Here is a 22,585-nt window from a genome sequence, read left to right on the forward strand (position 1 = left end):
ACGTGCCCAGGTTCGAAGACTGTTTGGGTGGCAAGTTATTATTAATCCATTTTCCGCTCCTTTCTCGTGTCTCTCATATTTCTTCTCTCCGATTCATCGTTATCCTTGCCACTGAACTCGTTAATCGACTTTTTCGATTTCGCAAAACCCTTCAACGATGGCCGCGGAAACTCTTCCCTACCAGAACGGCGGCGTCGTTGCCAACTCCAACGGCTCTAACTCCACGACAAAAAAATCGCGAGAGAGCGAGCGCCGTCGCCGTCGCCGGAAGCAGAAGAAGAACAACAAAGCATCTGAGGCGTTGAGGCCTAATTTTGCCGAAGATAGTGACGATTCGAAAGAAAACACTGATTCAAATCAGGTTCTCATCCATCTAACTTATGTTATTTTGACACTTTCTCAGGCTTTGGTGCGTTGTTTATTTTTCCATTCCTTTGGAGGTTCGTAATCGATAGCGCCTTTATAGCCGGAAAGGATAGATAGATTCTGACTGTTTATATTTTTTTTTGTTGGAACAATATTGCAACGAAATTAGGGTTTCCGTATTTGAACTTGGCTTTTGAGAGCTTTTAGTGTAGTGATAGAATCTCTAGGGCTTTCTTAGGTGAAAGGGTATTGGAGAGTAAAGATAGTAAAATGATCTGTCTTTGGACAAGACATTGCTCATGTTCATGGAATGTGGATTAATTCTCTTGCAAACATTGCGTTAATTATTCTTCTGTTGCAAGTTTACTTTGTTTTGATTGAAGTTCATAAACTGGAATTAATCACTGTAATTATTGCATTCTTTCAATCTTTAGTGTTTTCGAAGGTATTTTAGTGATTAGATCATGTCTCGTAGCAGATTCTTGTTCCTCTTATTATATATTCAAAATTCGCTGATGACATTTAAAATACACAGTCGCAAGTGCGCATATTATGCCGTTATTTTTCTTCATTTGCAGGTTGTTGAACAAGTTGAAATTGAGTACGTACCAGAGAAGGCTGAGTTAATTGAAGGCATGGATGAAGAGTTTAGAAAGATCTTTGAGAAATTTAGTTTCGCTGATGCTACTGCTATGGAGGTAATCCTTATGTCTCAATTGTCTTCTTCTGATTGTATCTTCTCTGTATATTGTTTGACCGGAGGTTTATTTTTATACAACTAGGATACTGATAAGAAAGATGGTTCGGAAGAAAATGCCGCCACTAATAAGAAGGCCGATTCTGATTCTGAAGAAGAAGAAAATGATAACGAGCAAAAAGAGAAAGGCATCTCTAACAAGAAGAAAAAGGTTTAGCAATTTGTGACATGTTAATTTTTTTTTTGTTTATTCAATTTTTACTATTTTATTCCTTTTGATAAATATTCTTAAATAAGTTTCGTTTCTTTGTTCAGCTTCAACGAAGGATGAAAATTGCTGAACTAAAACAAATTTGCTCAAGGCCAGATGTTGTAGAGGTAGAATTGTTCTGTGTAGCTTGCTTAGATTTAAGTTGTTCGGCATCCCCTTCCCAGTTCCAACTATTAGTTTGGTCTCATGCTCACTATTCCGAAGTTGTGTAATTGTTCTATTGTTCCACTTTTAAGGTGTGGGATGCTACTGCATCGGACCCAAAGTTACTGGTATTCTTGAAGTCTTATCGGAACACTGTACCTGTACCCAGACATTGGTGTCAGAAGAGAAAATTTTTACAGGTTAATCTGCATTCTAAATTTATAAATAATGAGTTGAAGATGCAATGCAAGCATGTCTGATAACTGTAGTCTGCATGAGGGATGTAGTGATAGGGTGAGGAAGATAACGTCGATAAGGTTTCTCTTATCTGTATGTATGTGGTGCTTGCAGGGGAGCTGCTGTGGCAATCACCAATCCCGGACTTGTAGGTGTTTGGCAATGGGCAACCTTGAGTCATTTCTCTTTTATTTTCTTTATTAGATTAAATGGGAATATGTGGCTTCTATTATGCTGCATATCGGGGATCTACAATCATGACATTTTTGCATAATGTAAATGGGCATTTATTTGTGATAAATATGCTAATAGTTCTGCTTTGAATTTTCAGATACCTTTCCATTGGGCTTAATGCTTGGGCTGAATTCCTCTTACTTCAATTTTTATTACTGATATAACTTAGCAAACTACATAGTGTATCATGAGGTACTTTTATCTCATCGAAAGTTTTTTCTTTTTGGTTTTGTCAGGGTAAACGAGGTATAGAGAAACCACCATTTCAGCTTCCCGATTTCATAGCTGCCACTGGAATTGAGAAAATTAGACAGGTAATACAATCTTTTGAATATGTTTTTCAAGAAATCACGGGTTCAAAAGCTGACTTATTTTTGGAGTGACCTACAAAATAAGTAAAACATTATCTGTGATTGACTTACAAATTTTACATGCTATTTGCGACCTTGAGACTACATTTTTCTGTAGTATCATAAGCTATTACTGTTTTTATTTCTGATGTTAAAGTACAAGCTTCCAATTTGGGGAAGAAGCTGTTTTCTATTTTAGAATTTGTTGTTTATATTTCATAGATTAATGGGTATTGGTTTTGATTAGAAGCTTGCATCCCTCCAAAGTATGGGTGTTGTTTTTCCGTAAAATCAATGCATTGTTAACCCATTGTAGTATTGATCAATAATATAAGGGATCTTGATGGGATAGCCGTATGAGAGTGACTTGTGCTACGTTTCATATCCTTTGTTTAATTTTCTCTTCCCAACAACTTAACATATGTATATTGAAAGTTTCTCTCTGATATTTATATGTGCCTTTCAATTAATTTACCTAACTCCTTGCCGTAGTTGCTTTTTTAAGTGTCATATGTTGTCTCATGCAGGCTTATATCGAGAAAGAGGATAGTAAGAAGCTGAAACAAAAGCAAAGGGAGCGCATGCAACCAAAAATGGGGAAAATGGATATAGATTATCAGGTTTCATTTGTGTTTTGCACCATTTGCATTGCTTACTTGGTTGTTTGTTTACCCAAGTGCCAGAACTATTTGCATTCTTCTAATAGTTTTTATTGATTACTAGGTTCTTCATGACGCATTCTTTAAATACCAAACAAAGCCTAAACTGACATCTCTCGGAGACCTTTATCATGAAGGAAAAGAATTTGAGGTATTGCCCACGCTACAGTAGCATAGGAAGATTTGAACTGTTATAAAATTGTTTTTATTGAGCTTATTTTTCTGTTGCAGCATTTTTCGTTCAAATTTTGCTGTATTAACTTATGACTCGGAATAGTGTTATAATATTTTTTTATTTATTTTAGTTGGGAGGGCGTCTGTATTTTTGGAGCAGTAGGTAGTCCATGAATTGATTGAGTTTGGCTGGAATATAGTGTTTGGTACTTTAGGATAGGAATTCCCATGTACCATCTCCACTCCTAGATAAAAGGGAAATTTTATGAACAATGGAAATTAAATAAAGTTATTTCATTTGTAGTAGTGTTTGCTAGGATATTATGGATTTTTTGGTTTGGATTTGAATTTCTTTAAGCATTCATTTTGAAGTTCAAGTCTAAGAGTTTGAATTTCTTTGCTTGTCCTTTTAATAGAAGTGTTCATTGATTTGTTTTAGTGTCAGTGTTCCTGGCATCCGGAGCAGTGTTAATTTGATTTTTATATTTTATTTAAGCATGTCGTTTGACCAAAATAGCTCTTATTTTTATATGATGTCATTGGTTGGTGCACAGGTGAAATTGAGAGAGATGAAACCTGGCATGTTATCTCATGAATTGAAAGAAGCTCTTGGCATGCCTGAGGGCGCCCCTCCTCCTTGGCTTATAAATATGCAGGTAATAATATTACATGATTTCTGACTTCTGGTGCAATTTTTATATTATTCTGTTCCTGGCCATTTGACCATAGATATGTTTTTTTAGAGATATGGGCCTCCACCATCATACCCTCATCTGAAGATTCCTGGACTGAATGCTCCTATCCCCCCTGGAGCTAGCTTTGGTTATCATCCTGGTGGATGGGGCAAGCCTCCTGTTGATGAAGTATATAACTCTTTACATATCCACTGGTGGATGAGACTTTTTTTTTTTCAGATCTTTATCTCACTGACCTGTTTATTTGTCTTCATGTGAACAGTATGGACGTCCACTGTATGGAGATGTTTTTGGTGTTCAACAGCAAGAACTACCTAACTATGAGGTTTGGTTTAAGGCCTGATTTAAATTGCCTTAAAGCTTATGGAATTCTTCCTTGTTTCTGTGCATTTGTAATTTTGTTGTTTTCTTATCCTGTGTTTTAATATGGAAAACATTGTAGAAATGAAAACGAGTGAAGTGGAAAAAGTTAACAGTATATAAAGTCATTTTTCTTTCCACCATTCCTATTATCATGAATTCACAATCCCAAAAGTTCTGCTGTTTTCAAAGTTCACATGTGTTTTTCATCTAACTTGCCCCGTCATCTAAGAAGTCTTTTTGGGGCTTGAGGCTTGAATAATGCACAGACCCACCCTACCCCTCCTATGCTGAAAATTTACCTCTATTTATAAGAATTTGAATAGCTGGGATTAGTCTCCTAGATCAAGTGGTCAAGAGCCTCATATAGGCTTATTTTATGTCAGGAACCAAGAATTCACAGAACTTGAGTGGTTCATTGAAGACACATTAGTCGTTTAAGACTTAGCCTTCCTTGTGATTGGAATATTTTTTTTTTTCTCATTTTACTCTTGAGAGAAAGTTTGAATGAATGCAATCTTTCTTTGGGTGAGGAATATAAACATGTTTACATAGGATTGCAGTAATATATCTCATTTAGCTCTCAAGAGACAGTCATGTCATTGACTGATTGCTATCTTTCTGTTGGTAACAAATACGGATAATCAATTTTAAATAGGACTGTGGCAGTATATCTACTAAAAAAATGTTTATTAAATTCGTTGCGGTATTCCATTTTGATATTTAATGTTTTCACTATGCAGGAAGAGCCAGTTGATAAGACCAAACATTGGGGAGACTTGGAGGAGGAGGAGGAAGAAGAAGAGGAGGAGGAGGAGGAAGAAGAAGAAGAAATGGAGGAGGAGGAACTTGAAGATGGTATTCAGTCAGTTGATAGTTTATCAAGGTATTGTTATTTTACCATTCTACTTTCTTATTTATATGCTAGTGGAAACACATGCCCTATTTGCCATGTGTGTCCACTTTTTTCTTATTATTACAAAAATTTTATCAGTATAATAATAATTGAAGTAAAAATATTACACTATAAAATGATTTTTAATTATTTAAATAGAAGATATTATTAAATTATAAAATGTACTTACAAAATAAATATTTTTTATAAAAATAAATATTTTTTTATAATTTTATTATATGGAATTCTTTTATTATGTATGTTTTTATTTATTATGAGTAGCTATTTGAATGTAAAAAGTCGTTATTTAAAGGGTAAATAAGATCATAATGGTAGCATGGGCGTTTTGAACTGCCTGGACTTGCAATTAGCATTTTTTTGGTGATCTTCATTGTCATTCTTGATAAGTAACTAGTGAAAATTATTTACAAATGATGTGGCTATGATTAGATGTCTTTGGATTAGCTAATTTTGTCAATTAAAACATTTCATGAAATCTTATGAAGAGAATAAATTTTGCCCCAAAGATTTAATCACAATCAAACATGCACTAGCATCCAACGATGGTTAAGACTTTATATAATGGGTTCCTAGAATTTATAAAACATTTAGGAAAAGAAAAGGAAACAAGAATCAAATGATGGTCAAGAATTTGTAAAATGACTTTGTAGAGTTTCATTTGAACATTTAACATTTCTGCTTTCCAATTGTAATTCCCTAAAATTAATGATTGTTGATATTAAATAAATATATGGAACATTTACCACTCAGAATGAACTAAATTTTTGGGTTTACGTGTGTAGATTGATTTAAGAAGAGGTTTTTTTTTTTTTTTTTTGGTTTTGTGGTGGTTGATGATGTACTGTTCCTTTCATCTCATCTCTTGATTCTTTTCCTTTGCATTTTTCACCTCAGCACTCCCACGGGAGTGGAAACACCTGATGTTATTGACCTCCGGAAGCAACAGAGGAAGGAGCCTGAGAGGCCCCTTTATCAAGTGAGTATATTTTATTGCTGTTTTTCATCAGCCTTAACTTCTGATTTTACTTGTTATGTATCGTTTTGTTGTTTTCTATGTAGGTACTTGAAGAGAAGGAGGAAAAAATTGCTCCTGGAACTTTGCTTGGAACCACACACACGTATGCAATACTTGCACCTACCTTTCTTTTATTATTTGAATATCATAATTTTTCCCTCCATTATTGTTTTTTTGTTGAGTTGCCACGTTTTTTCTCTACTCTGCAGTTATGTGGTTGGCACAGGCGCACAGGACAAGTCAGGTGCTAAAAGGGTAAGACTTTTTTAAGTGATTGGTTGTATATGATGATTCCTTTTGTTTTCAAGGGTAGCATGTTTCATGCGTTCTGGTTATGGCACTTTCAGGTTGATTTGCTTAGAGGTCAGAAATCAGATAAAGTGGATGTCACTTTACAGCCTGAAGAGTTGGAAGCAATGGAAAATGTTTTGCCTGCGAAGTATGGATTTTATCTTTTCTAATTTCTTATAGCTGGTTACTTGGGTCAGATTTGAGGCAGTGATTTCTCACATCTACTGGATACAGGTACGAAGAAGCAAGGGAAGAGGAGAAGTTACGTAGTCAGCGTGAAGATTTCAGTGATATGGTTGCAGAGGTGTGTTACATTCACCCTTCAAATCGTGTACATACATGCGTATTAGATTTTCTACCTGCCAAATCGTGTACATGCATACTAGATTTTATACTTTGCCAGTGTGATTTATAGCTAATGTGTTTGGTGCAGAACGAGAAGAAGAGAAAGAGAAAGATGCAAGAAAAGGAGGGCAAGTCAAAGAAGAAGGACTTTAAGTTTTAGGGTGCGCCTTGTTTTTGTTTCTTTTGCAGGAAAATGGGGCTGTGCTACCCTTTTCTACTGGGGCAGTTCTCACATTCCATGAGCTGAGAATATGTTAGCAGCGGTTTAACGCGACTCTGTATTATTGCCTGGAAGTAAAATGTTAGTGTTTTGGATGGGAAGAATATATATGTACGAATATATAATAGAATCAAAACTCGGTAATCAAGCTTTAATTGAGAAGTCAATACCATGAATCTCTCGAAAGCTTTACAATACACGTCAGTTGTTATTTAGTATTCTGACCGGGCTACCTTGCACACATAATGTCGATGTTGATGTTTGTTGGGACAATCAGCGTCCACCACAACGTTTTATTTCTCTTTTCCATTATTGAAGTAATGTTTATGGCAATGATTTCATTTACGCACAATTGAGTACTGTGCGTGAGTTACTGAAAGAAAAAAGTTATTTTCAAAATGCAATGAAAGTTGCTGAAGGATTTGCGATTGAGAACACTTATTGTCCACCCTTGAATGTACGGTGAAACCTGAAAGTCAGGTTGAAAAAAGGAAATTACACTTTTTTAACCTTAGGCAATTAATTTATTAGGACATAACTTTTGTAAGTGAAAATGCTACAGAAGTTATGGTTTCGGAAGCCATATTTTGTAAAATGATGAATAGTATGAGTTCCAACTTTGCGATGGTGTCTTCACATATTGTTCACGAGACCTGTAAGGAAAAACTGGATACTTATTAAGACATTAATATTGAAAATATTAACAATGGTATTAATAAATATTTAAATAATAATAATAATAGAATTTTCAAAATTAGTAACAGTAATAGATTTATAAAGTTACTAATAATAATACCAAAAAATAGTAAAGTTATAAGATAATAATAAAAAAAAGTTAATAATATCAAAATCATAATAAAGATAATAAAATTAAAAATAATAGTATTATAAAATAATAATGATTTTATAAAAAATAACTAAAAGTAATATTAATAATAAAAAAAATTTATAAAATAATAAAAATAATAGAATTATTATTTAATCAAATCATTAATTTTCACATTTTTTTTTCTTTTCACTCTTCAGTGTCTTTCCAGTCTTTTTATTTTTTATTTTATAATCATTTTATTTTTTGAAATCATATAATTTCAAATTTTGCTACATATAAAATATAATTTCACTTTCTTGTCTTTATCTCCTCTCATGAAATCCTTTCTCATGTTTCTTTTTACACTATATTCTTTTGTGGACTGCCATCTTTTTAATTTTTTTTTTCTCTTCTTGCTCTTCTTTCTACCCTTTCCTATGTAAATCAAGTCAAATTTAAAGACAAATAAGAATGAAAGAAACGTTGATGTGCGTATTCACAAATTTAATCCTTTTTTTCTTCAAATATTCGATTGGTTCATTACTTTTTTTAGTTCCAGAGAGTTTATTCTACAAACCATTTTAATAAAGGCAGGGTGAAACATTAAATTGAAGATTACTTTTAATATATGAAGTTTTTTTTTATGAGCTCTGTCTAATTTGCCTCTACTTTGTCAGATATTTTTTTTATTGAACGAGTATTAAATGAGTATGTATAATATTTATTTATTTTAATTTAATATAAGAAATATATATATATATATATATATATATATATATATATATATATTTATTAATATTTTTTTTCGTACATTTTTGTTTTAAATTATTAAAATAAAATGATTAAAAAATTTATAACTTTTATTTGATCTTTAGTTTTACAAGTTATGTTTATAGTGTAATATTTTTAATCTTTTATATAATCTTTTTACTTTATTGTTATTTGATATTTGTATTTAATATTTAGTATTAAAGAAAGTTAAATATGTTTTTAGTTCCTCAAATATTAAATGTTTTTGAGTTTATCCTTTTTCTAAACTTTGTTTCACTTTTATCCTCTCTTTTAAGAAAATTATAATTTTTAATTCTCTTTACAGAAACTAAAATAAAATTTATAATTTTCTTAAAGAAGAGGATCAAAGTGAAACAAAATTTGGAAGAAAGATGAAACTCAAACACTCTTAATACTTCATAGATTAAAAACATATTTAACCCTAAAAATAATGTATAATTTTATATTAAATACTTAATAATATCTTTTTTTATAATAAATCTCCACCCATTATCATCTTGTTGAAGAGTATTATTTTTCTCCACTAACTAATTCTACTCCATTCGTGTTAACAGAATATTTTTAGTCCCTCAAGTATTAAACGTTTTTAGATTTCGTCTCTCTTCTAAACTTTACTTCACTTTGATCCTCTTCCTTAAGAAAATTATAATTTGTAGTCTTTTAAAAGCTAAAATTTATAATTTTCTTAGAGGAGAGGATCAAAGTTAAGCAAAGTTTAGAAGAGGAGGGACGAAACTAAAAAACGTTTGATATCTTTAAGACTAAAAACATATTTAACTTAAAAAAATGTATAATTTTATATTAAATACTTAATAATATCATTTTTTTTATAATAATTCTCCACCCATTGTCATATGGTGAAGAGTATTATTTTTCTCCACCAACTAATCCTACTCCAATCGTGTTAACAGAATATTTAATTGAATATTTTTTTTATAAAACATGAAATAAAACAGAAATTGAAAGCATAGTGAATCAAAGAGGTTCTTACAGGTAGAAAGAAAGTTGATTTGATTTAAACATATTTTGAAACGGCATGGTTAGTGTCACTTTCAGAGTTTGTAAGTACTGTCTCTTTCATCAATCAGACGACAATGAGTATGTCACTTTCCTGTTCTAATTAAAACCTCAAATGAAAAATCCTATATGTTTGTCTGCATACCACGCAGTATACTACTTTCTCTACATTCCGCTTTTTTCTACAAACATTTATCATTTTCTTTTTCTTATATATTTTAAAAATTAAAAAACAATCATCTTTATGACTTTGACAATAGCAAAATTATAATAGATGAGAAAACTTGTTTTTCTTTATAATTTGTCTTAAAACATGTATTTTCTCTCTCTGTCTCTATTTAAGTGCCGTTTTTTTTAAAAAAATAACTTATATTCTTTATTTAAATAAAAATATTTATAATTTTTTTTATTTTACTCCTCTTTTCTTTTATCGCAATAAAGTAAATAAAATATTAAAATTAGATGAAGGGTAAATATATAAATAATTACAAAAACAGTATTTAATTTGGTTATGAATTTTAAAATAACAGTTACAAATAAATAAAGAAAATCCATACGAGTTATTTTCTATATGATCAATACAGGTGAAAACAAATATCAATTTGAAATAGTTTTTAATATCTTGAACAATATTTTTTTAAAATTTAAAATATCTCTTCCTTATAATTAAAGTCAAATACATTTTTATGATAGATAAGTTATCGTCTCAAATTTTCTACAAATATCAGTTTCTTTGGACTAAAAAAAAGTTCGGTATAATAAAATTAAAAAAATAAATTAATTTAATCGCATTGGTCTCACTATTTCTGAAACATGCACATATTTAAATTTTTGTATATTTTAAATAAATACAATAGAAATTAATTCAATGTATTTAATTTATAAAATAAAAAATAGATTAACTTAATTTGACCCAAGAATTAAGGTACATCTCCCCAAATAATAGAAGAAAGTACAGTGAAGGAAAAATGTGAAATTGAGTCTATTAGGCGATAAGATATAGACAGAGGATAGTGGCCGTAGATGTTCTTGAAAGCATCAATGGCCCAAACGGTTTAATCAAGTGGCCCAGATGCCCCATCATTGAGAGACACGTGTCCTTCTTAAGATAATCAATGCCATTTAAATAACCAGCAATTGATTCTACCCATTACCAAACTATAAAAACCACGTGCTTCTGGCTCCACCTGTTACCTCCAAATCAATTCATACTTAAATCATAAGGATTTTCTCATTTAGTGTTAAATTCCTCTTTTAAATTCCAGCTTAATGGTTACATAAAAAAAATTATATTAAGTTTAGAGTTTATAGAATTATTAATTTTTTCCCTCATCTTATTTAGTTGCTTTTATCACAGTGATGAAAATACAAATATTTTTATTGTTATAGATAATAACATTAAAATTATCAAAAAATGATGAAAATATTATAATTTAATATATTTCCAAATAAAAGTTATTTATCATTTTATATCAATCATAATACTATCTTATATTGACCATAAAAATTTATATTTTTTAATACATAAATATAAGTAAGCAAAATAACAGAAAGTAAGAAAATCATAACATTAAAAAAATTAAATGATAAAAATAATTAAAAATGTATAAATTATATATATTCAATAAAAAAATTAAAATTTAGTGAGAACTTAAAATTCAATCATAAATTTTCTTACACAAAAATAATGTTATAAATACTTATTTTAACTTTTTTTATAAAGTGTTATGATCTCTTAACTTTCTTTCTTCAAGAAGTACAAAATTGACTCTCTTGAGAATTAAGTGACTGCAATTGAACTTAGACCTAATTGGGTGTTTTCTTTTTTTATTTATCCGACAAACATTCTTTGTTTTGTCTTGTAGCGCTTCAGCACGACACTCTTTACCTAACCAACCCACCATTATTGATTTCCCTTCAATTAGTAATCTTTGATGATAAATCAGAACCTCAAATTAGTTAAAAAAATAAATAATATTAGTGTACTTCATGGTTACGGATTCTTTAAGACACTAGTTTATTACAAAACCCTCTCTTTTTAAATTGTAAATGGAATCAAGCACATTTATTTGTTAGATCTTTCTACCACTCGTGGCTTAATTATACATGCATGTGGCTTTGCTTTCTTATTCCCATTAATAATAATGATAACTAATGTTGTGACAGCCATCACCACTAAATTATTACTGTGACTACGCATTTCATTCATGCGTGAAATATATTATTCCAAAACTGGAAAACTACTTGCAAAATGATGAAAATAACGTGCAAAGTACTGTTCTCAATTAGTTTATTCAACGATTCCTATAACTTGTATCTGCTCTGAGGAGATTTTGGAAGAAAAGGTTATGTCTCAGGGCAAACAAGGAAAAAGCACAGCCATGTTTTATCCGGAACTTTTCTTAGATGTTTTTTTTCAATGTGATAATAACGTAAGTTGGCTTGAAACTCACATTATTGAGGCTGTGCGAGACACTTGTGTTATTCTTTGCTCACAAGTGTCGGCTGGTATGAGTCCATTATATATATGAACTCCTGTCAAGACATTCACATACGACACTTTCCACAAGTCATTTTAAAACTCTCTAATTATTCAAATGTTTTTACAATATTTTACCATTAAACTGGCGTAAGGTGAAGTTTGCATCACGTCTTAGATTGACTTTATTTTTAGTCGATGTGAGATTTCTAACTAATACTAGAACAAGAAGTAGACTTAGTGAAAAGAAGATGAAGCATGATAGGAAATGGAAATGGCTTTGTTGTAAGGAAGAAATGAAATCGCAGGAAGCTAACATATAATGGTTGAATGAAGAAGACGGATAGGGCAAAGGAACACGTGCATGCAAGATAGAGATATACCCAACTTAGAACATGTAACATGACATAGGTCCGTAGAACAGCACCACTACTAGATGCATTCTTTCACTTATGTCCCACAAGAAACCATGTGTTGCCAACTGTTTTTAACCTTCCTAAGAATCTTAGGTCCCACTATTACCTCACTTCCCTTTCCTCCAATGTCAATCACTTAAGAGAAACACACCGTAGTGTACTTCCCTTCTTTTTTGCCAACTTTGTGTTTGTATTGGTGGCAAACTTTCCCACTTAAATTATTATAGCACAGCATCATGCATATCTACGTTCCTTTTACACCCAAAACACAAACCACTATCAATGGCCTATAACCCTCCACGTGCCACCCACCCACCTTCACCTTAGGGGTTAAGCATCTCTCCATTCTCCTTTTATAATACTTCTATCCAGAGAACCAAAACTAAACTTGTTACTATTGTCTGCATAAGTTTTATGAGGTTTCATTTTCCTCCGTTACTACCACACACCACTTCAAGTAATTTTTTTCTGGTCTTCTTCCTATAATTATTGATCCTTTACAGATAGATAAGATCTTAAATAGCTATTAGACATAGACAGATTGGAGAAAGACATGCTCACTTCTTCTCAGTTTCCTAGGCCTTTCCTTCTATCAAACCTCTCCCACTCACCAATTTCCTCACACCTTCACTGGGTTTGGGCTATAAGCAGCAATCTCATCGCCTTCTTATCCTTCAGATTCATTTCTCTTTTCCCATCTCGATCAAAGGGATAAAATTCCCCAAATCGCCGCCTTTCTCATTTAGTTGTACAGAACAATAAGTCTTTTTTTTCTTCTGGTTAATAGTGCTTTCTGGGGGGTGACTTTAAGATATGGGGTTGAGTTCTAAGCAGGTTTCTAATAGAGGGCTTGATTGGGACCAGACTTTGTTGCAGGCTCAAAACTTGGAGCTCCCAAAGCCTACTCCTATGAGGAAACAGCAGCAACAGACTCAGCCATCAGAGCCTTTGAAGTGTCCAAGATGTGACTCCATTAACACCAAATTCTGTTACTACAACAACTACAACAAGTCTCAACCCCGCCATTTCTGCAGAGCTTGCAAGAGGCACTGGACTAAAGGTGGAACTCTGCGCAACGTTCCTGTTGGCGGTGGTAGAAAGAATAAGCGAGCCAAGAAATCGACCACAGCTACAACCACCACCTCAAATGGAAGCATGGATGGTGAGTTGAGAACCCACGTTACAATTCCTCCTCTTGCAGTGGATGATCATCACAAAACCACACCTTCCTCTCTCTACCAATCTCTGTGCCTGCCACAACAGAATCCTAATACCAAAGTTTCCGAAGGCAAGGACTTTGGTATTGGCAATGGAATCTTTCTGAGTTCAACCGTGCCTTTTCCTCAAAACCAAAGCCTTCTCTTCCCTTTCACAACCTCAAACTCCTTTGACACAAACACGTGTGCAGTATCCAACTCTCTGCAATCCTCCAGTGTGTATAACTACGGTGACGAGTTTAAAATACTGGAAGAGCCAACCGTGAACAGTACAATGGCCTGCACTGGTGCTGGCACCAGGACACAACCATGGGAGATCGCAGCGACAAGTTCTGGTTTGGAAATGTCAAACTATTGGAGTTGGGAGGACATCGATTCGTTGGTCTCAACCGATCCAAATAATCCTTGGGATGATTCCGACATCAAACCCTGACAAGAGGAAGTATAAAAAAAAACAATAGTAACCCATGTTCATAGATTAGTTATCTGTGGTGTTTGCGTTTCATAAGGAGTAGAAAGTGTTCGTGTTTTCAAATGAATCATAATATCCACTTTTCTTTCTGCTCTTACGAGTCTTATAAGGAGAAGTTTTGGAGCTGTCTTATTTTAGTTTCAGCTTCGGATTCAAGCAAGGGCGTTCAATTAACTGTAACCAAATGAGTTTGCCTGTTGATCTCTCTTATAATTTCCTGTAATAAAATGTTACACTTAACATTATTCACAAACACAGAAAATTTTGTATTTTTTTGAATGGTTTCTGAGTTCTTTGTCATGGGGTCTGTTCCAGCACACTGAACTGACAGAATGTGATGGAAGATTCTTGCGGATATGTAAATGTGCATGTGTTGGAATGATGTAACATATGGATTTGATTGGCGAAGATTCATCAGCGCCACTTGTTGAGAATCATTGTTTGCTCCTGGGCCATAAGGAATTCTGGTTGCAGAGCTGTTTATTGATATTATGATATTCTGTTACTGTTATATACCTCAAGGATGTTTATGTGTGGGCTTATACTTCACATGCTCTTCTCGTATTTGTTTCTGTTTAATACAACAGTGTATGGCATCTTGGCCCACTGCATTTTCAAGGTTTGTTTTTGCTTGTCGTTTCTTCTATGATTACACCGCCATGGATCATTATCCTTTAACATTTGAAATTTTGCAGAGAAAATATATCCTTATGGTTTTTGAAATGTAATTATCAAATTCAGATCATTTGTGGTTTAAAGGTTAACAATCTGCTATTTCTCAGAAATGTATTTTTCTTATCTAAGAGGCCACTCCTATCATACCATAGTTATTACACGGTTTTCTATTTCTTTACCTTTTTGTTGGTAAATTATAGTGACTAAAATGTTAAATACTGTGTAATTATATGTAGTGTCAATAGATCATGTGTAGATATAAAATTGATTTGAGTTTGAAAAGAATAAAAAAAGTTTTAGATTAACTATTTCGATGGAAACAAATAATAATGCACAAATAGCATGCTGTAAATGGTAATTCAAAATTCGATTTTTCCAAAAATAAAAAATGAAATTATATATTATTTATGTGAAAAATTCACTACAAGTAAATAGTACAACCTATCCATGGAATGGAGTCATCTTCAAATACCACTGCAACACAATTCTTTTATTCTTCACAAGTGTAGGCTTTAAAGCAAATAGTTCCTTATCTCTTGTTTTCAAAAGAATATTAATTAATCTTCCATTTACATCTTACTTTCGAATTAACATTTTCATGAAAAGAAAGGGAAAAGAATGGGTCCAGAGTTTTATAAGGATATTTTTAATAATAATTAATAAAAATAGTATTTTAAAAAAATTATAATTAAATGTGAAATTAAATGAATTTTGACTTCAATAATTATTAATATACTTTTATTTTATTTATAAGATAAAAATGTCGGTAATTATTATACAATATAATTTATTTGGTACAAAAAAATAAACATAAAAAAAGCTTAAGTTAACATATAAAACAACATATGAAAATAAAAAAAAAAACAATTTAGTATATCAACTAATAAAGTGTTAAATATATAAAAATTTAAAAAAAATAATAATTAAATATTTTAAGCTTTCATATTTCAAACTTTCATGTAAAGATATTTTGAGACTTAAAAATTCTAATGTATTCGTTCTGTATTTAAAAAACTATTGTAGGTATGAAAAACAAAAAAAAATGTATTTTTACTTTTAAAAAGTTTGTTATATGATTTTATATTATTTTAATTAATAAAATTAATTATTTTAGATTTTACTATGTAAAAGTGAAATCGATAATGATAGATATATCCTAACCTGTGATTTCCAAAAAAAAAAATTGTTAACTATTGAATGAATTAAGAGTGACCATGCAAATTTGTCTCCTTTTGACTTACCAAAACAAAGTTGGGTGGTTGATATAAGATTTGTGGATCACTTTTTTTTATACATCTGCATAATTGCATGCCTTATACATGGACAAGATTTGAAAAACCAAACTTCAATAAAATTGAGAGCTTTTCATTTTTTTCGTTAAGAAAAAATGATTTCTTGTAGGCAAAATTATATTACACAATTTAAAAACAAAAATGATTTCTGGTTTTGATACGATGAGCATGTTTTCAACGGCAATGATAGTAGAGAATAATATTGAACGCGTGATTTTATTTTATTTTCAATGAGAATGACGGTTATATGATTAAGCTAGGACGATTTTTCATCTAATCATTGTAGCATAGTCCATATTGTGGTTTATTCATACACATGGTAGATTATTCACCTCATCTGGTTGTCAACCTGGAAAAATAATAAACATCAAATAATGTTGTTTAATATTTTTCATTGTTATTCTTGTCATGAGTAAAAGTGGTTTTCACAATGGAATAAAATATACACACATCATGAGTCATTAATTATCTTCTCTCTTGCTTCATTTTGCGATGAAAGATTCAATTACATAATAAGCAAACCAAGAATTTAAAAGTGAAAAGCTAAAACTTCTTGTCATTCATATTAGAAATTACGAAAGTCACGTTCAACATTGAAGCATGAATATGTACAGAACAATGGAACCAAACAAGAAAAGTAGATATGTTACTTCAACTATCCCCAAGTAGCCCAGTTAGCTTCACTTCCAACACGCGGCATCATTTGGATCTTTGATTGAGAGTCAACATCGAAGTTTGCCCCACACATAACCCCCTCGCTGTCAATTCTTGGCATTGCTTTCATCTTCCTCGTCGGATGTTCAAAGTTCATCAGACCATGTTCACTGTGAAACATACACCCTGCAATTCCAACCCCAATTTCTATTACTTAGAATCAATCGATGCTGCTGACATTACAGAATCCTTCGTTACATAAAGATAAATCACATTTACATACCAGTTGGAAATGGTGCGAATGATTTAGCACAGCCTGCTTTTATAAGGTCCACATTTTCAGAAATCACTATCGAACCATCGGCTGCAACACCCCAGTAGAGCCCAATCTGGCCATTGGAACCCTATTTCAAACACATGGAAGATGTGGGTAAGTCCAAAAAAGTGATGTGATGTTGGAAAACTATGAATAGACGAGAGAAAGAGACTTACAGATGCAACAAAAACAGTTCCATTCTTGTGGTCATAGATGAGAAATCCAAAACTGCCTTCGAGTTGACTGAGGACTTGATCAGCAGGGTATGGACCTCTGTCTCGAAGTGTTCGATATGCTTGAATGATGAACATGGCCTCGTTTGTTCCCTTCGATAGTCCATATTGCTTGTTCAGCCTACTAAGGTTGTGCAACTCACCCATGAAAACGCAGTATATGTCATCCAAACCACTGAAGAACCTCTGATGAGTTGAGTTGTTGTTTGGAGAGGAATAGGCTAACAAAGCATCGTTTCCAAAGCACATGGAGAAAGCATTGGAGGAATTGGAGGACATGAAATCATTCAGGATTTCATTGCTTAGCTTAGGCTTACTGCACCGACTCGTAGAAGCTGGACTCTTCAGCTCCTTCGGTGCATTGACCAACTTCTCCTTGAAAATTCCCAACATGTTTTCTAAATAGGAATCGGAACAGCTGCAAATGAATGAAGAATGCCTTTGAAAAACAGAGTGATGGTGATAGGAAGAAGGAGTCATTCATGTTTAATATATACAGATGGTACAGGAAGAGAGGAAGCGCGTGTCAACGTGGTAATTCTATCCTAACAAAAAAGTAGATAAAGATGATAATGTAAGACAGATAAGATTTATGAAACAATTTAATGTTGTTAAAAGTTCTTTATAATAGTTAAAGTGACTGATAAAAGTATACTTAATAATGATATTTGTGAAAAAGGAAAAAGAAATTATGACATTGATTTGTTGGAACGGGTTGACTAGAAACCCGGTTGTTGGATTTCAATACGAGCAGAATCGTTAAAATTAGCAAATCTTATCCATTTTCACAATGTAACGTGACAATGATCTGACTCAGCTCTTTCACATGCCACCGCCCAAATTCTGCAGCATTTTTTTTTCCTATAAAAGATATATGATTTTATTTTTATCTTATAAATTAAATGCATGTTTAAGTCACAGTGTTGTTATTTTTCATCTCACGTTCTTTGAGGAGTTTAATTTTGATTTATATAAAAAAATATTTTATTTTCCTTTCAATTTATTAAATTTTTAATTATTTTCTCTTTACTTTAATATTTTTTCTTATTCTTAATTTATTTGTATTTAATTTTATACTAAAACTAATTATTGTATTATTTTTTATTTTTTATTGCATTATTTCTTAATTTTTTATATAAGTTAAATTAAAAAAATATATTATGATAATTAAAATAAATAGTATTAATTACGTTATAAATTATATATAATAAAAGTTGTTAAATAACTTATACAAAAAAGCAGTTTAAATTAAAAAATTAATAAATTAAAATTTATGGAAAAATTATTTGATGCATATCAGATAAATTCATTCAAATAAAATTTTTATTCAAAAAAAAAAAACTCAAGTACTAAATTTTAAAAAAAAATTATTCAAAAGATCATAGAATTATAATTATATAATTTTTTCTGAAAACATATTTTTTCTAAAAAAAATAAACACAGTACTAATTTTGTTTTAAAAAATAATTATTCAAGAGCATGGAATTATAATTATATAATAACATACGTTGATTTAGAAAGCAAATTTTTACTATTATTCAATTTTAACATTTATTTATGTTCTTTCATATTTATCAATTAGTTTATCATCTAATTTAAATACTATTAATCTTATTAATTTTATGTAAAAACTCTATGTCTTTAAAGTAGATATAAGCTTTAAAAACAAATTATTCGGGTACAAGATACTTGATTACGTTTTATGTTATATATAATTAAATAAATTGCATTAATTTATTTTATAAATTAAAAACTTTAAATACATAAGAAGTTAATAAAGACTACAAATACTTGGTGATATGATCTATAAAATAAATATTTTTTTATTGTGAAACAGATTAAGTATAAAGATTGGTGGAAGATGAAATTTTGACATCATGTATCCGTTGCTTTTAAGAATCTATTTCGGTTATTTAATTATTTTTTAACTCGTATCCAGGCAAAGTAATTTTCTTTTAAACAAGTTTAGGCTAGTTTTAGCCTTGGAAAGCACCTCAAAATGCTATTTAAAACATTCTAAATTAAAAATAAATTTCTTTAGAAAAATTCCTTAGTAGAATTGATGAATACATATTAGTAGTATTTTCTGTTTAATTTGATATCATAAGATGTGTCTGTTTATATGGTTTATTGAATGAGTAGGTTTTGGGTGAATGAAAAAGACTAAATTAAAGATGGGCTATGCAGAACGGGCCTGATCCTAGTCTCCTAGGGGTGCAGTTAGGAATTAGAGAGGGGTACTTCCTCGGATAGTTTGAAGGCTCATACTAAATATCAAAGCAGGTTTGCTAACATTAATAAAGCAACGTAAAAAAAAAGTAATGCAGCATAAACCGATCGGATCTACATCCTTTATCTATAAGATATTAATATCCTATTACTCTTCTAATTTTCCCCTCGGATTTTCATATTCGATACACATTTTCATAATTTTATTTTTTTAAAATATTTTTATTAAATCTAATAAATTCACAAAAAATAATTTTTAACAATTAATTTTTTTCTAATTAAATTATAATTTCATACAAATTGATACATAAATTTAAAAATAATTATAAATAAATAAAATAATTGATTAATTTATGGAAGTGTAGTCTTAGAATAAAATTTGTGAATAAATGTACAGTTAACAAATAACCACTCATTAATTAGGGAGTATTTTAGAAAATTGGAGATGTAGGTTGAAAAGCTTATAAATACAGGGTGAAACACCCCATTGTAAATTCAACTCCTATTATTATTACCTCTGTTTTGTAGTTGAATTTAATATATATTTTTGTGAATAAATTTAATTACTATTAAAAATATTACTTTTTATGAATAAAAAATTAATGTAATAAAAAAATGAATAAAAAAGAGTAGTAAAAAATAATTAACAACCAATGAATCTTTATATATATATATATATATATATATATATATATATGTTTAATAATAATCGTAATTTTATTGTAGATATTAATAACTAGTGATAAAATAACTTGAAATAAAAATATTTAATATTATTTCTCTTTAAAATTACTTTTATTAATTATATTAAATAGATTTATGAGTAATAATTTTTAATGAAATAAAATGAAAATAATGTACACATAATTTTAAACATTACCAAAGAAGTGAAAAAAGAACCTGCATAGACATTGAATCCATAGGTGACAGTGGAAGAAAAAGATTGAATGAGTGAGTGAATTTACTTTGGAAGTTAGAAAATATAACCTTTCACATTAATGAAGGGGTCTTTCTTTCATTTGAGTTTGAAAAAATTAACCTACATCCTTCAATACTTTTAGCCCCACAAATATGTACTCCTTAGATCTGTCTTCATACCCCTGACCTAATACAATAATATCTTTATTCATCTAAAGTTATTTTATATTTTAAAATAAAAATATATATATATTTAGAAATGTATTCAGTAAAATTTAACCTATAATAAAGATTTTTTGTTTGAAGGAATTAATTTCAATGAATGAATTGGATTTATTGAGTGAAATTAGACTTGAAAAATTCAAAGGTGCCATTGAAAAAAAAAAAACATTTCCAAGTAAATCATATTCATTCAAAAGCATTGACAAAAATCTAATGGTGACTATTTGTGGAGTTTTGTTGAACATACTAACCTCTAAACCTATCAAATATTTATTATATTTTTTATAGGTAGTAAAGAGTCTAATAATTTAGATTCACGACACTTAATTATATCAGTTTTGGGACCCATTATATTGATTAGATGCTGATTTTTGTAACTTTATCTTCCTTGTTAACATCTTTTCCCTACAAAATTTGTGAAATGGATATCGAGGCAAGCTCATGAAATCAGGTTTTACAAAACAATATTAAAATAGTTTAAATATATTTAAACATATAATTAGTTTATTTAATATATCGCACTCACCATAATTTATAAAATAATATTATTAATTTAATACCCAGATATTCTAGACTTATATTTTATTAAAAGAATAATAAGGAGTGGATTCTCTTCTTATCATAGATATGATCACAATCTTTTGGGTACAAGATAAAAATTTAATTTAATCGTAAATATATTTTTAACTTATTTTCATATAGGATTTGACCTGTTTGTATGAATTAATGAATTTTACTTTTTCAAAAATAAAAATATACGTGTATTTAAATGCATTTATAATTTGGTACGGAAGAAATTTCCCCAACGACTTTTCCTTTTCCGTGCTAGATTTCTTTAGGATACCAAACCTAACGCCACTAACCTACTTTTCCAAGGCCCACCAGCTTCAAATCTATCTTAATTTTGTTCTATTTTCCAATCTAATATTTCAAATGTCTAAATTATATAAAAACCAATATATATTTACATCAAATTTATTTATTTCAAATAAAATTTATTTTAAAAATTAAGATGGGATAAAAAATAATTGGAAATAAATCATGTGCGTATATTTTTCTAACAAAATTTTTCGAAACATGCACTTCTAAATTTGATTTTCTAAATTTTAGGTGATGGAAGACTTTTCCTACCTGTGAAATTTACTTGTGCTACTCTTCAACGCTGTAGTCATGCAAGAAAAAATATAAAATGGATTGCATATTAAGTACGTCTCCTCAGCCGGTAAACATAAATCGAAAATTAATATTTATGGTCTGAAGATGGTATTGATTATGGAAAAATAAATAAGGAACAGAACATTTTATAGTAATTTTGTAAATGAGCGTTAATCTTTTATTTAAAATAAATCTGAGTACACGTTCGTAATCCAGCTATATGCAGCTCATGCTAGACTTTTCTCAACGATGTAGTTGAAGAAGTGGTTATAATGTAAAGAATAATTTCCTTATAAAGATTAATTAATTAAGAAGAAAAACAAAGAATAATAAGTTCTTCTTGTTATATACGTGTGAATCGAGAAAAAATTATCTTTAGTTTAAAATATTGACAATTTATTAGTCAATCCAACCGCCAAACTTGTTAATCCGGTCAACATGAATATGTGATGATATATGTTACCAGTAAATAACACGAGCATACTACATTGTAAGATTGATTGCGTGGTGTTCCCAGAAATTTCATTCTTTAATATTTCAGTGAATCCAAATTCACACATAAATACATATGTAAATCACAGTCTGGACTCTCGTCATAAAAAGCCTTCAAGCCGTCGATTTGGATTTTCTCTTTATGCAGGAACTAAGGAAAAATACTGCAGCTACCATCATAAATATCACAAAACAATTAATCTATATTTGAGATTATTGTAACG

The 22,585-nt window shown here is 30.4% G+C and overlaps 3 protein-coding genes across 3 annotated transcripts; 2 read left to right on the forward strand and 1 right to left on the reverse strand.

Moving 5' to 3' along the window:
- The first annotated feature begins 57 nt into the window (after positions 1–57).
- LOC124830183 (proline-rich spliceosome-associated (PSP) family protein) lies at positions 58–7,192 on the forward strand. The gene is made up of 18 exons (XM_047303833.2): positions 58–361; positions 945–1,064; positions 1,149–1,274; positions 1,379–1,441; positions 1,571–1,678; positions 2,186–2,263; positions 2,827–2,919; positions 3,023–3,109; positions 3,687–3,788; positions 3,876–3,995; positions 4,090–4,152; positions 4,931–5,073; positions 5,998–6,079; positions 6,163–6,221; positions 6,328–6,373; positions 6,466–6,557; positions 6,644–6,713; positions 6,843–7,192. Exons 1-18 carry the CDS (start codon positions 158–160, stop codon positions 6,912–6,914), a joined length of 1,728 nt encoding a protein of 575 aa, XP_047159789.1. The 5' UTR covers positions 58–157; the 3' UTR covers positions 6,915–7,192.
- A 5,671-nt stretch (positions 7,193–12,863) lies between these two features.
- Positions 12,864–14,722, forward strand: LOC124830182 (uncharacterized). Its single transcript, XM_047303832.2, has one exon. The coding sequence runs from the start codon at positions 13,300–13,302 to the stop codon at positions 14,134–14,136; it is 837 nt and encodes a 278-aa protein (XP_047159788.1). The 5' UTR covers positions 12,864–13,299; the 3' UTR covers positions 14,137–14,722.
- A 1,874-nt stretch (positions 14,723–16,596) lies between these two features.
- Positions 16,597–17,814, reverse strand: LOC124830199 (stem-specific protein TSJT1-like). The gene is made up of 3 exons (XM_047303859.2): positions 17,289–17,814; positions 17,080–17,200; positions 16,597–16,982 (listed from the first exon to the last, which is right to left on the reverse strand). Exons 1-3 carry the CDS (start codon positions 17,736–17,738, stop codon positions 16,798–16,800), a joined length of 756 nt encoding a protein of 251 aa, XP_047159815.1. The 5' UTR covers positions 17,739–17,814; the 3' UTR covers positions 16,597–16,797.
- Positions 17,815–22,585: the final 4,771 nt, after the last annotated feature.

This window comes from Vigna umbellata, chromosome 5 (assembly GCF_029865625.1).
Source record: "Vigna umbellata cultivar VRB3 chromosome 5, Vumbellata_1.0, whole genome shotgun sequence".
NCBI lineage: Eukaryota > Viridiplantae > Streptophyta > Magnoliopsida > Fabales > Fabaceae > Vigna > Vigna umbellata.

Bases quoted from the DNA above. Each gene is read 5' to 3' on its own strand.
- LOC124830199 (XM_047303859.2), bottom strand. From the start codon at position 17,738: ATGTTGGGAATTTTCAAGGAGAAGTTGGTCAATGCACCGAAGGAGCTG. The intron at 17,201-17,288 runs GTAAGTCTCTTT...TGTTTGAAATAG, and splicing joins GAACTGTTTTTGTTGCATCT to GGTTCCAATGGCCAGATTGG. The intron at 16,983-17,079 runs GTATGTAAATGT...TTGGAATTGCAG, and splicing joins ATTCGCACCATTTCCAACTG to GGTGTATGTTTCACAGTGAA.
- LOC124830183 (XM_047303833.2), top strand. From the start codon at position 158: ATGGCCGCGGAAACTCTTCCCTACCAGAACGGCGGCGTCGTTGCCAAC. The intron at 3,110-3,686 runs GTATTGCCCACG...GTTGGTGCACAG, and splicing joins ATGAAGGAAAAGAATTTGAG to GTGAAATTGAGAGAGATGAA. The intron at 6,374-6,465 runs GTAAGACTTTTT...TGGCACTTTCAG, and splicing joins ACAAGTCAGGTGCTAAAAGG to GTTGATTTGCTTAGAGGTCA.
- LOC124830182 (XM_047303832.2), top strand. From the start codon at position 13,300: ATGGGGTTGAGTTCTAAGCAGGTTTCTAATAGAGGGCTTGATTGGGAC.